Consider the following 13,340-nt stretch of genomic DNA (forward strand, 5'->3'; position numbering starts at 1 on the left):
ATGGCCCCCATTTATTTTTAATTAAAAAAATCAATTTTAAATTATTTTTAATTAAAAAAGGATAAAAATGGAAGGTGTGAAATGTGGGAAGAGGAGCAAGAGAGTTGCTGAGTTTGCATTTTAAGTTGTGAGGGGTTGGGGAGCACCACCAGGGAGTGAACCACGCTCCCTCAGCTGGCTCTCCCAGCTCAGGCTGCACCACCAGGAACACAGGACAAAAATCCTAAGTATGAGAAGCCAATTGGAGGCTTCTTTCCTGTGGCTGGTGGGTGCCCACGTGTGCAAATGTACTAAGCCACTCCCCACTGACATAAGGTGCCCGTCTGTGGATACCATCCGCGTGCTCCCAAGTAACGCTCAGTCCTAAGGGTGCCCATCGCTCAGCCTGTGACCCCGAATCTCTGGGTGGCCCAGGGGTCGTCACTTCTCCACTTTCTTGGCTTTCTTGAGGATGTCGCATTTTTTCCTGTTGGGGCGGCGACATCGTTCGTCTATGCTGGGGATACATTCGTAGTGCCACACCTCCTCCATCTTCTCCACGGGGTACACGGCTTCCACGTAGTGGCGGATGAGCCGCAGGCGCGTGGGGTCCAACTGCTTCTTGTTGCAGGCCCCGGAATGGTTGTACTGAAGCCGCAGGTTCTCGGCGGTGAAGAGTTCAGGGAAGAGGCGGACGAGCAGCCGAGCAGCGAAGTTGCCCACGGAGAGGCTCTGCTGCACGATCTCGCGTACCTCTTTGTCGGAGAGCAGGTAGGGAGAAGGCACCGGGAAGTCGGGCGCGGGGACCACCAGCTCATCCAAGGGGATCTTGCAGAAGTCCTTGCTGCTCCTCTCGGGGGGCAACGGGGGGCCCTCAAACTCCTCTCGGAACCTCTCGGGGTTGACGGCATAGCTGGCCAGGTCTCTACACTCGGGGCCTGGTGCGTGGACTTTGCGCTGCTGCTGATAGGAGCGCCTCTGCTCCGTGTCCCGGCGCCGGCAGCGCTCATCCAGCTTGCCCACGAACTCCAGAGTCCACACGCGGTCGTTCTTGGCGCGCGGGTACAGCAGCTGCACGTAGTGGCGGATGAGCCTGATGCGGGCCGGGTCCAGCTGCTTCTTGCCCAGGGACCCGCTGCAGTTGTACTGTTTGCGCAGGTTCTCATGCGTGAAGAGCTCGGGGAAGAGGTGCACCAGCAGGCGCGAGGCGAAGTTGCCGATGGACAGGCTGCTCTCATAGATGCTGCGCAGCTGCTCCCTGCTCAGCAGGCAGTCTGCGCCCGGCACCTCGAAGTCAGGCTGCGGGATCTCCAGCTTGTCAAAGTCGATGGGCACCAGCCAGATCTTCTTGGAACGCCGGCCGGGCCGCTCGCCCTCGAAGCTGTCCTCCACCTTGACCACGGAGATGTCGTCGGGCAGGCTGGATGAGTCGTAGCAGTCGTCGCGTGCGGGCTCGCCCTCGCTAGCCGCGTCCAACCCCAGGCCCTCGAGCTCGTCGTTGATACGCTGGGCGCACTGCTGCAGCCAGGCCTCCTCCTCCTGCATGTCGGGGAAGTAGATCTCCGTGTAGTTGCGGATGATCTGCAGCCGCTGGGGATCCAGCTCCTGCTTGCCGCCGTCCCCGTAGCAGCTGTACTGCTCGCCCAGCTTCCGGTGGTCAAAGAGCTCAGGGAAGAGCCGGTGGAGGAGGAAGACCGCGAACTCCCCGGGTGAGGAGGCTTCATCCAGAAACTCGGTCAGGTCCTGCGTATCCACCACGTGGTCCGACGCGATGGTGCTGCTCCGGTCCAGGGACAGGGCCTCTTCCTGGTCTTTGGTGTCCAGGAAATGGCTAGTGTCCACCTGCTCAGGCTCGAAGAAGCTGGTGACCTGGCCACTGGGCTGGCTGTCCTCCATTTCCCGCTGGGCCCAGAAGCGGCTGAAGAAGTCGTTCAGCTGGGGCAAGCACTCGGCCTGCCACACGGCAGTGTCCTTCACCGAGGGGTAGTAGACCTCCACGTAGTTGCGGATGAGCTGCAGGTGCAGAGACTCCAGCTTCCGCTTGGCAGCAAAGCCGCAGGCGCTGCAGCCACGGGAGAAGTCCACGTCGTTGAAGAGCTCCGGGAAGAGCTGCACCAGCAGGCGGCAGGCCAGGTCCCCGCCCGACAGGCTCTGGTCCACGATCTGCTTCAGCTCTGCTGCGGTGAGCTGGTACTCAGGGGGCGGCTGGAATTTGGCCACCATCTCAGAGGGGCTCACCTGCTTCTTGATGCGACTCACCTCTAGAGAGAGCAGGTCCACTTTGCTGTGCAGCTGCGACATGTTGGATGTGAGAGTGTTGAGCATGTAGAACATCTTCTGGATCAGGAAGTAGATGTTGGGGTCCCCGTCTGAGGCTGTCCCAGTGCTGCCACAATCCCGTTTCTGCGGCTCATTCAGGAGCCGCAATGGAGAGGGGCTGTTGCTGGGGTTTGCCTTCTCAAAGAGCTCATAAGTGTTGAGCAGGTCCCCTGAGGGAGGGTTCTTCTTCTCCATGATCTTGTGTGAGATGCCATACAGAGGCTTCTTGTAGGAAGGGGTGGTGGTGTCGCCGCAGGGCTCGTCCTCACCTAGCCACACAGAGCCTGAGTTCCTGGCCCTGCCAGCCTGCTCTCCATTGCCCTGGCAAGGTGAGCTGTTCTCACGATTCCGCATGCCTGCTAGCAATGCCTGGAAAACAAAAAGCATTTCCCAGAGAGTTAGGTGGGTGCTCTGACTTACTACACTAGACACGGGTTCATGTCACACACAGAGGCTCTGAGGTCAACCTTGGGAGCAGTGAGAAACTGCTTCCCTTACTCTGAATCACTCTGCCATCCAGAAATGCGCCACTGCCATGTAGGACACAGCCCTGGACTTCTGCCCGCAAGGCTCATCAGGAGGCCAAGCACAGACACTGGCGTGGGACAAGAGTGACAGCACAGGAAGGCTGCCCGAGGCTTCAGTTCTGCTCTCAGACAGAAGACAGTGGTTCCTGCCCATGGTAGCTCTAGAAGGCTGCTGCGTGTCCTTCCAGCCTGTAGCCCCTGCGAGAACAGGCGTCTCCAGTGGGGAGGCTCCTAGGAGAGGCACAGAAGAAACAGACGGCAGAGAGCCTTCCACCGTCTGCAATTACAGCTTGTCCTGGATCTGAAAAGGGCCAGTCCGAGTATCTTGGAGCCTGGACAACTGAGACAGAATGGAAACTCCAATTTTTTTTTTTTTTAGCAACAAGCATCATACAGGGTGGCCATAAAGTCTGTGTGCGATTGTATATATAGATAAGCTCTTATATCACATAATGGAATACTACTCAGCAGTAAGAAGAAATGAATTACAGATATCCACAGTACACAAGGTACTCATGACAAATCTGAAAATAATCTTGCTGCGTGAAAGAAGCCACACAGACAAGAGTTCATGCTGCATACATTTATTATGTATATAAAACTCTACAAAGTACGAATTTTGCCTAGAGTGACAAAAAGCTGATCAGAGATGGCCGAGGGATGGCAGGGAGAATACAAAAGGACTTAGAGAAATTTAGTGGGTGATGGATGTATTTATTATCTTGATAGTGGCAATGGATTAATTGGTATATACGTATAGTGGCAATGGATTAATTGGTATATACGTATGTCTAAATTTATCAAATTGTGTACTTTTAATATGTACCATTCATTGCATTTCAGTCATAAACTAAGAAACTTGGGTTTTGACCAGTGTTAAATGTGACCCAGAAACTTACCAAAATATATATTCCTCGTGTACATATAAAAAGATGATCACAGATGATGACATATTTTTGAAGGTTTTTTTTTTCTTTTGAGACAGAGTCTCATTTCATTGCCCGCAGTAGAGTGCTGTGGCGTCATAGCTCATAGCAACTTCAAACTCTTGGGCTCAAGTGATCCTTTTGCCTCAGCCTCCTGAGTAGCTGGGACTGCAGGCACCCGCTACAACACTTGGCTAGTTTTTCTATTTTTAGTACAGATGATGTCTCTCTCTGCTCAGGCTGGTCTTGACCTCCAGGAGAGCTTTAGTAATCGACCTGCCTTGGCCTCCCAGAGTGCTGAGATTACAGGAGTGAGCCACCTCACCCAGCCTGGCCAAAACTGTCCTAGGAGTTTGTGTGTATAAGCCAATGAAGGGTCAGTGGCACCTGGCCCTTTGACCCTCCTACATGCCAATCCCCACCACCACTCCCCAAGAGCAGAGAAGCAGGGACATACTCAGGTAGAGGGGATCCGCCATGGGTGGCCTCCCACCTCCCTTGTTCCTTTGGGGGAGAGGAAAGTGCTCCTTCTCTCCTCACCAAGTGGTCCCCATCCTCATCACACTGAGTGATGGGATCATGTCATTCCTGAGTCTACAGGTACACAGAAGAGGTCACTGAATGCCTGTTCAATCCCACGCACGGCTGGTGAAAGCGAGGCAGGGTGCTCCACCACCTTCAATAAGCCTAAGGAAAAGGACCTCCGACAGAGAGGTATGAAGGCATAGATCAGACCGAGCTCAAGCAAAGATGTCCTCTGTGCGACCTCTTAAATCTCATCTTCCTGCGAGTAACTCAGGGGCAAGTAATGGCACCTAGTAGTGAGGACTCAATGAATAATGCATGTAAAACACTGAGCCCCAGTCAGAATCACACTGAAACTTCGTAAATATTTACTATTATAGCCAAGTATGGTGGCTCATGTCTATAATCCTAGCACTGAAGTAGGTAGACTGCTTGAACTCAGGAGTTGGAGACCCTGTCTCTACTAAAAATAGAAAAATTAGCCAAGCATCCTGGCAGACACCTGTAATATCAGCTACTCGGGAGGCTGAGGTGGGAGGATCACTTGAGCCCAAGAGTTTGAAGTTGCTGTGAGCTATGGCACCATGGCACTCTACCTAGGATAACAAAGTAAGAAAGACTCTGTCTCCAGGCTTGGCACCCATGCTCTGTGGTTAGGGCACTGCCACATACACCAGAGCTAGTGGGTTCAAACCTGGCCCCGGCCTGCAAAACAATAATGACAACTACAACAAATAATAGCCAGGTGTTGGGGTGGGTGCCTGCAGTCCCAGCTAGTGGGAGGCTAAAACAAGAGAATCACTTAAGCCCAAGAGTTGGAGGTTACTGTGAGCTTTGATGCTATGGCACTCTACCGAAGGTGACATAGTAAGACTATCTCTAAAAAATAAAAAAAAAGTCTCACCCAGGTGGCTCATGCCTGTAATTTTAACATTTTCAGAGGCTCAGGCAGGATTGCTTAAGCTCAGGAGTTTGAAACCAGCCTGAGCAAGAACAAGACCCCTTCTCTACCAAAAACAGAAAATTTAGGTGTGGTGGCCTGTGCCTGTAGTCCCAGCTATTTGGGAGGCTGGGGCGAGAGGATCACTTTAGCCCAGGAGAGTTTGAGGATGTAGTGAGAGCTGTCACTGAACTCTAGCTAGGGTGACAGAGTGAGACTCTATCTTAAAAAACAGTAATAATAAAATGAAAGACATGAAGAAAGACAGGAAATATCAGAGTACATGGCACAAAATAAATTTGGCAAAGTTTTATCTCTCTGTGTGTCTATGTATTGATGCACAAATGCATATACTGAGCTGTACAGCTGGCTCTGTCAGGTGCATTTATGACCCTGGGTTGCTCTTGAAAAGTGCCACCTTGGCTCAGCTCCTGTAGCTCTGTGGTTACGGTGCCAGCCACATACACTCAGGTTGGCGGGTTCAAACCCAGCCTACGCCAACTAAACAATGACAACTGTAACAACAAACAGCCGGGTGTTGTGGCGGGTACGTATAGTCCCAGCTACTTGGGAGGCTAAGGCAAGAGAATTGCTTAAACCCCAGAGTTTGAGCTTGCTGTAAGCTGTGATGCCACAGTACTCTACCCAAGGCAACAGCTTGAGACAAAAAAAAAAAAAAAAGGAAGAAAGAAAGGAAAAGAAAAGCAAAGAAAAGAAAAGAGCCACCCTAATAAGCTCAAAGTGCCTTACTTGCTAATTCCTATAGAATGTAAATTAGATTTTTAGCAATTTATTCACCGTTAAATTCTATTACATCAAAATAATTTCAGAGGTGTCATGGACCATGTGATTACTGAGGTTTTACTAATATAGAGAAATTTGAATCTGTAATACCAATAATTTCAAATCATAACTATTAGGAGTGATTTCAGAAAAAGAGTCTTTGCTTTACAAGTGGTCTAATTAGTACATTTAAAAAGGGATTCTGTGCAGACAGAGCTCACCATTCACATATCGTGCAACCAGAGCCCATGTTCTAGAGGGACACCTGCCCTAATTAATGTCCAAGATAGAAAATAAGTACCAAGCCGAGTTTCTGGGTGAATTACTTGAATTCTAACAAAGAATACAAGTTTTTGACTACCCACATTCCTACTGCAGGCAGGGAATGGGAGTATATCAGAACTGGAAACCCCTCTATGCTCTCAATATTCAGCTTCATTAATACAAATATTTCGGTTTCCACCAAGCATGTTAGAAACACTGCTGTCAACAGGAACATTTTTGGCTACACTGCTTGAATTCAAAATGCTAAGAGTCCCAGTAGAGGGCAATATTCCTCACTCCCAGAAACCCCGGATACACAATTCACCACGGAACACCACACAGAGAAGGTTCTTAGATAGCCCCACACTGTGTCCTGTCAACTCAGTGCTCCAATTAATTCCACAAATGCTGCCAAGGTGATGACGGGCTGGCTGCCTTTGCTGCCGATGATAAAATCTCGGCTCAGCTGTCTAGGAGCATCAAGAAATCTTTAAATCTGTGCTACTTGGCACTGGGTGACTGGCTGACACGTTCCCAATTCTCTGAGGCTCATCTTCCAACCATATGGGAACTCTGCGGCACAGCTCAGGCTCTGCAATGCCAGCATCTCGCCAGGATCTTGAGCAGGGCACTTCATTCGCCTGCCAGTGCCCGGAGACCTGGGAGGGAATGCCCAAATCTCTCAGCAGGAGAATTTCAATGAACATAAAAAATGATGTTGGGTTATAAGTGAGGGGTAAGTAGACTATAGGAGGACTCCAGGTGTTCCTGCCCAGTGACATCCCAGGGACCAGGTCACCATGGAGATGCTCCAAGTACCAGATACCATCTTTAGGACACCAGATGCAAGAATGGTCACTAAACTTGTTCAGTGAAGGATGAGTGGCTAAATAGCGCTCAGTGAGTCTGCAACCTGGAACACCCAGAAAGCAGGCTGCCTCAAGGATGCAGGAAGTCAAGGTTTAAAGTGACATCAGGACAGTCCATGTGAAACGGCAGCTAGGGAGCTGGCCCGCTCCTGGAGTAACAGTGGTGAGAAATGGCACCTGCATTTTTCATTTTCAACAGGATTATCTTCATCATCATCATCATCAAGTGACCAGACCTCGTTAGCAACAGGTCTGGGAGAGCACTATACCACCTAGGACCAGTAAACAAATGCTACCGAGTGCCCAACATCTAGTAGGCACTGGGCAAGGCCCGGGGCACACGGGGAACAAGCCAGACAGCGGTCCTAACTCTTACCCTGCAGCAGCCGATAGTACACGGGCAGGATGAAGAATGGGCTATGATGCCTCTAGATATATAACTCTGGGGAGAAAAAGCAACTATAATGAAGAAAGAAGTGTAAGTCTGAAGACACAGTGTCATTCTAGAGTGTTGTGGAGTCACAGCTCACAGCGACCTCAAGCTCTTGGGTTCAAGTGATCCTACTGCCTCAGCCTCCCGAGTAGCTGGGACTACAGGCGCCCGCCACAACGCCTGGCTATTTTTGTTGTTGTTGTTGTTGCAGTTGTCTTTGTTGTTTTAGCTTGCCTGGGCCGGGTTCGAACCCGTCACCCTCGGTGTATGTGGCTGGTGCTGTAACCACTGTGGCTACAGGTGCTGAACCTGAGAGTAAAATCTTTTTTTTTTTTTTTTGAGACAGAGCCTCAAGCTATCCCCCTGGGCAGAGTGCTGTGGCTTCACAGCTCACAGCAACCTCCAACTCCTGGGCTCAAGGGAGTCTCCTGCCTCAGCCTCCCAAGTAGCTGGGACCACAGGCTCCCACCACAATGCCCACTATTTTTTGGTTGCAGCCGTCATTGTTGTTTGGTGGGTCCAGGCTGGATTCGAACCTGCCACCTTAGATGTATGTGGCTGGCGCCTTAGCCACTTGAGCCACAGGTGCCGAGCCAAGACAATAAAATCTTAATGCAGCTAAGGCTTCTCCTGCACTTTACACACATCCCATTAGGCTTTGGGGCCACTGATACAATCGGGCAGGCTGAGCAGTGTGACCCGTCTGAGCCTGACTGAGATGGGAATGGCCATGGTACCTCTGCTGTGGCTGGGTGAGACTCCGTAGGAGCCCCCACTCGCACCGCGGTAACTGACACGTAGGAGGTGGTGGGAGGTGTACACTGCATGAGTGAGATGGCATTTCTATTCTCCCCTTGAAAAACAAACCACAATGATATTTTAGGATGTCAAAACAAAACAAAACAAAAACAAAACCCACCAGGAGAATAAAGCTAACCTCTGCCTGGCATATAGCCTTTGAACATCACCCTCACTTCTGTGAACAAAAAGATGATTACCAATAAAAACGCTGGCTACTCACCGTCCACATCTGCTGTATTTGGCTAGGGAGCACCTCTCCAGCAGAGGTGCCAAGTAAGTCTTCACACAGCCCTTCATTACAGAAAGGTTTTAATTTTCTCTAGGCATTATACTAACTGTCACTCATAAAACAAGTCATCAGCATTGATGGGGGCTTGAACGTGAAGCACTTTTGCATTTGGGTTCTGCCTCTGCCCTCCTGATGGCCTGTGTTCTCACTGAATGGTGCGCAGGCCTGAGCCATCTTATTGGGCATCCAGTGGCCTCTCCTGATGGTCCCACACTGACTGCATTCTATTAATGTGGAGGGTCACAGGAGTTGAAAGTGGAGACAAGGGTATCAGAGGCAAGAGATGAACATTTCTGCAGGCTGACCTGGGGCAGGCCTGTGCTGGGCTCCTCACCTGAGCTATCTCATCTTACTGACTCACAAGAAACCAGTGAACATGGGGGAAGAACCCAAGTCATAGCAAGCTTCCCCTCTATAGACCCCTTGCTGCCTGGTATCTTACTTTGCAGGGAGGATGAATCAAGGTGACAGGAGACCGAGCATGGTGGCTCACACCTATAATCCTAACACTCTGGGAGGCCAAAACGGGTGGTTTGCCTGACTTGAGAAGACAAGCCTAAGAAAGAGTGAGACCCCGTCCCTACTGAAACATTAGAACCTAGGCGTGTGGATAGCCTGAGCTCACAAGTTCAAGACAAGCCTGAGCCAGAGCAAGACCCCTGTCTCTAAAAATAGCCAGGTGTTGTGGTGGGTGCCTAAAGTCCCAGCTACTCGGGAGGCTGAGGCAAGAGGATCACTTGAGCCCAAGAGTTTGAGGTTGCTGTGAGCTGTGTGCTTTCTCAACCACTCCTGATACTCATTAGAGGAAGCAAGTGCCCCACTGGCATCCTGGTGCTTTTTAACTTATGTGCCTGAGTTTGCTCATCTGGTGGTGATGTTAATTCAGTATGTGAATCAAATGGAATAAGACATGGGATGGTGCTACTTGTTCAATATCTTCTGATAACTATGAACTTCTTTTCTATAGTTTTTGATTATCACTGGCTGCAGCCTCCAGGTTCCTCCTGTCTCAGGTGGTAAAAGTGCTTCAATAAACAGCACATACTCCCTGTCCCACCCCCTCAAAGTGTAAGGAGGCTCAGAAAAGCCAGGGGGGAAAGGACAAGGAATGGGTGGCGCCTGTGGCTCAGTGAGTAGGGCACCAGCCTCATACACCGAAGGTGGTGGGTTCAAACCCGGCCCCGGCCAAACTGCAACAACAAAAAAATAGCCAGGTGTTGTGGTGGGTGTCTGTAATCCCAGCTACTCGGGAAGCTGAGGCAAGAGAATAGCCTGAGCCCAAGAGCTGGAGGTTGCTGTGAGCTGTGACGCCATAGCACTCTACTGAGGGGGACAAAGTGAGACTCTGTCTCTAAAAAAAAAATAAAGAAAGAAAAAAGAAAAAAAAAGAAAAGGATAAGGAATTATTTACTTTAAGATTAGTACTATTTTGAAAAGGCAAACTACATTATAATTTCATAAAACAGAAGGATTATCCTAAAGTCCCCAGGGTTTAAGACTATTGATTTATTGACATACAAACTTACACAAGTTTTTTAAAAAGGAAATATTGCCTCAACTTCATGATACCTTTCTATAAGGAGTTCAAGGAGGGAGAGCACAGATTCCCAACCTCACTTTACATGTACTAAGGAAAATTAACAGAGCAAATAAAACACCCACACAAAGCCCAGGATTTAACACGACTTTTCTTTTCTTTCTTTTTTTTGAGACAGAGTCTCAAGCTGTGGCCCTGGATAGAGTGCTGTGGCGTCACAGCTCATAGCAACCTCAAACTCTTGGGCTTAAGCGATTTTCTTGCCTCAGCCTCCCAAGTAGCTGGGACTATAGGCGCCCACCACAACGCCTGGCTATTTTGTTGTTGTTGTTTTAGCTGGCCCAGGCCAGGTTCGAACCCACCAGCCTTGGTGTATGTGGCCAGCGCCCTACCCACTGAGCGGTGGGTGCCGCCTACCATGACTTTTCCAGAATCTAATTGTTAGAACTACTTTCTGTATCCAGTCCACTGAAAAGCATAATAAACACATGTAAGCATTTTAGTGTATGTAGACCGGACAAGCCATGTTTGAAATATTCAGAAGCATTTTGGTTCCCTTTTCCTCAAATGTGTCAGCATTCCTGATACCTGAGCTCCAGCCAGCCAAAGCTTGGTGCCCCACTGGACCAAGAAGATATGCGACCTTCATACCACAGTAAGTTCCTACCCAGTAAAGCTGATGGGAGTGCTGGCCCCATGCCAGATCTACTGACTTGCTTTACATACTGAAGGCTTTAAGTACAATATAAATCATAGGAACGTTCCCTTCCCTTTCCATCCCCAGGAGTATGAAGATGATCCCTTCTCTATGATCCCATGACAAGAGGAACTTATTAAAAAGATAAAGCATAGGCTAGGAACAGTGGCTCATGCCTGTAATCCCAGCACTCTGGGAGGCCCAGGCAGGTGGACTGCTTGAGCTCAGGACTTCAAGACCAGCCTGGGCTCAGCGCCTATAGTTCAACCGGCTAAGGTGCCAGCCACGTACACCTAAGGTGGCGGGTTCGAATCCCCAGCCCGGACCCGCCAAACAACAATGACAGCTGCAACCAAAAAATAGCCGGGCGTTGTGGCGGGCGCCTGTGGTCCCAGCTACTTGGGAGGCGGAGGCAAGAGACTCGCTTGAGCCCAGGAGTTGGAGGTTGCTGTGAGCTGTAATGCCATGGCACTCTACCCAGGGGGACAGCTTGAGGCTCTGTCTCAAAAAAAAAAAAAAAAAGAAATTATAGTTTAAAATAATATATAAGAAAAAGGAAATGGTTGTTTTCCAAATATGATGTCTGACTAGCCATCTGGTAACTTCCATTTGACACAGCAAGTACCAGTAGTTGTTGGGACCTATGGGTTTTAATGTAGTTGCTACTCAGTGTACTGCCCAATCCATGCTTGAAACCTTTCCCTAGATCACAAGTATGCAAGTGGCTAGTTTAGGCAAGAGTAGGCTATTCTAATTATTGCTTAAAAAAAATGCTTTTAGGGCTCAGTGTCTGTAGCTCAGTGGTTAGGGTGCCGGCCACATTCACTGGGGTTGGCAGGTTCAAACTCGGGCCAGGTCTGCTAAACAACAATGACTACAGCTACTTGGGAGGCCGAGGCAAGAGAATTGCTTAAGCCCAAGAGTTTGAGGTTGCTGTGAGCTGTGATGCCACAACTCATAGTAAGATTCTGTCTCAAAAAAAAAAAAAAATGCTCTTAGTTATAAAAAAATTGAATATTTTTTCTGAGCATCATTAGAAAATGTCTTGTTCAATCATTATTCATGATAGTCAAAAAGTGGAAATAACCCACAAGTCCATCAACTGCTGAATGGATAAAACGCAGTACATCCAGACAGTGGAATATTATTTGGCCATAAAAAGACACAAAGTGGCTGCAGGTTTCTAGTCTGGCAATGCTGTAAGGAGCCTAGAAGTCACCACTCTATCCTAACAAGTAAAAAGCTGAACAAATTTAAAAATCAACAACTTTCCTTAGCTCTGTAAGATAGGAAAGGTCATGGGGCAAGCTGCTGCCCCCAAAGTGGAGAGAGACACAGGTCAATACAGAGAGTCACGACTTACCAGCGCAGACACCTCCAGGGGAACCAGGGCCGAGAGGGGAAACCTCAAGTGTAATTGATGACAGGCTGGAGACTCAGTGTGGACAAGTCTGAGAGTTAAAAACCCCAGTGGGACCCACTCATCAGGGGGTCCTCACCCTTCCACGAGGTTTATCTCTAGAATTCTACCAGGTTCTCACAATGAGGATCACAGAAAAATCCCTTATGCTTACAGCAGGGGGAAGGGAAGAGAACCATTTTGAAATACTCCAGAGCATTCCCTTTGTCTTAAGAAAGCCTTTCCTTAGAAGAAACTATTTACCCAGCGCCAAACCCATCCAGGTTTTATCAGAGCCTAAGTGACCTGAGGGCAGGGAGGTACCCAAATCCAACTGGCTGGGGCCTTTCCCCTAGAGACAGGGAAACACCTAACTCCAGCCACCTCAGCCACCTACAGGAAGAAGGGAAGAGCTGGGAAGAGCTGCGAAGACCACAGTTCTGCAAAAAGGCACAGGCTGCTCAAAGACTTGAGACCTCAGCACAGGACTGGACAATGCTGCTTTTCCCCCTAGACCTGGCCACCACATCACTAAAGGAAGGACTGCTGTGTGCGGCACCTGTGGCAGGTTCAAACCTGGCCCCAGCCAAACTACAACAAAAAATAGCTGAGCATTATGGTGGCACCTGTAGTCCCAGCTACTAGGGAGGCTGAGGCAAGAGAATCGCCTAAGCCTGAGAGCTGGAGGTTGCTGTGAGCTGTGACACCACAGCAACTTTACTGAGGGCGACAAAGTGAAACTCCGTATTTAAAAAAAAAAGGGGGAAGGACTGCTGTGGCATCATAGCTCACAGCAACCTCAAACTCTTGGGTTCAAGTGATCCTCTTGCTTTAGCCTCCAGAGTAGCTGGGACTACAGGCACCTGCCACCATGTTTGCCTATCTTTTTTTTAGAGATGGGGGTCTCAACTCCTGAGCTCAGACAGTCCATTTGTCTCAGCCTCCTAGAGTGCTAGGATTATAGGTGCGAGCCAACGCATCCGAAGAGAGGGAAGGACCATTTACAGCAGTTCCTTTTACCAAGGACATCATCTCTGGCTATCAAGAAAAAA

General features: G+C 49.4%; 1 protein-coding gene across 1 annotated transcript in view; it reads right to left on the reverse strand.

Annotated features, from left to right (window-relative positions):
- Positions 1–321: 321 nt before the first annotated feature.
- BEND3 (BEN domain containing 3) overlaps positions 322–13,340 on the reverse strand; it is a 24,855-nt gene continuing 11,836 nt past the window's right edge. The window contains exon 3 of the mRNA XM_003781575.2: positions 322–2,667. Coding sequence (XP_003781623.1) covers positions 421–2,667 — 2,247 coding nt within the window. The 3' untranslated portion in view covers positions 322–420. The remainder of the gene's footprint in view (positions 2,668–13,340) is intronic.

This window comes from Otolemur garnettii, unplaced genomic scaffold, assembly GCF_000181295.1.
Source record: "Otolemur garnettii isolate 467f Iridium unplaced genomic scaffold, OtoGar3 scaffold00002, whole genome shotgun sequence".
NCBI lineage: Eukaryota > Metazoa > Chordata > Mammalia > Primates > Galagidae > Otolemur > Otolemur garnettii.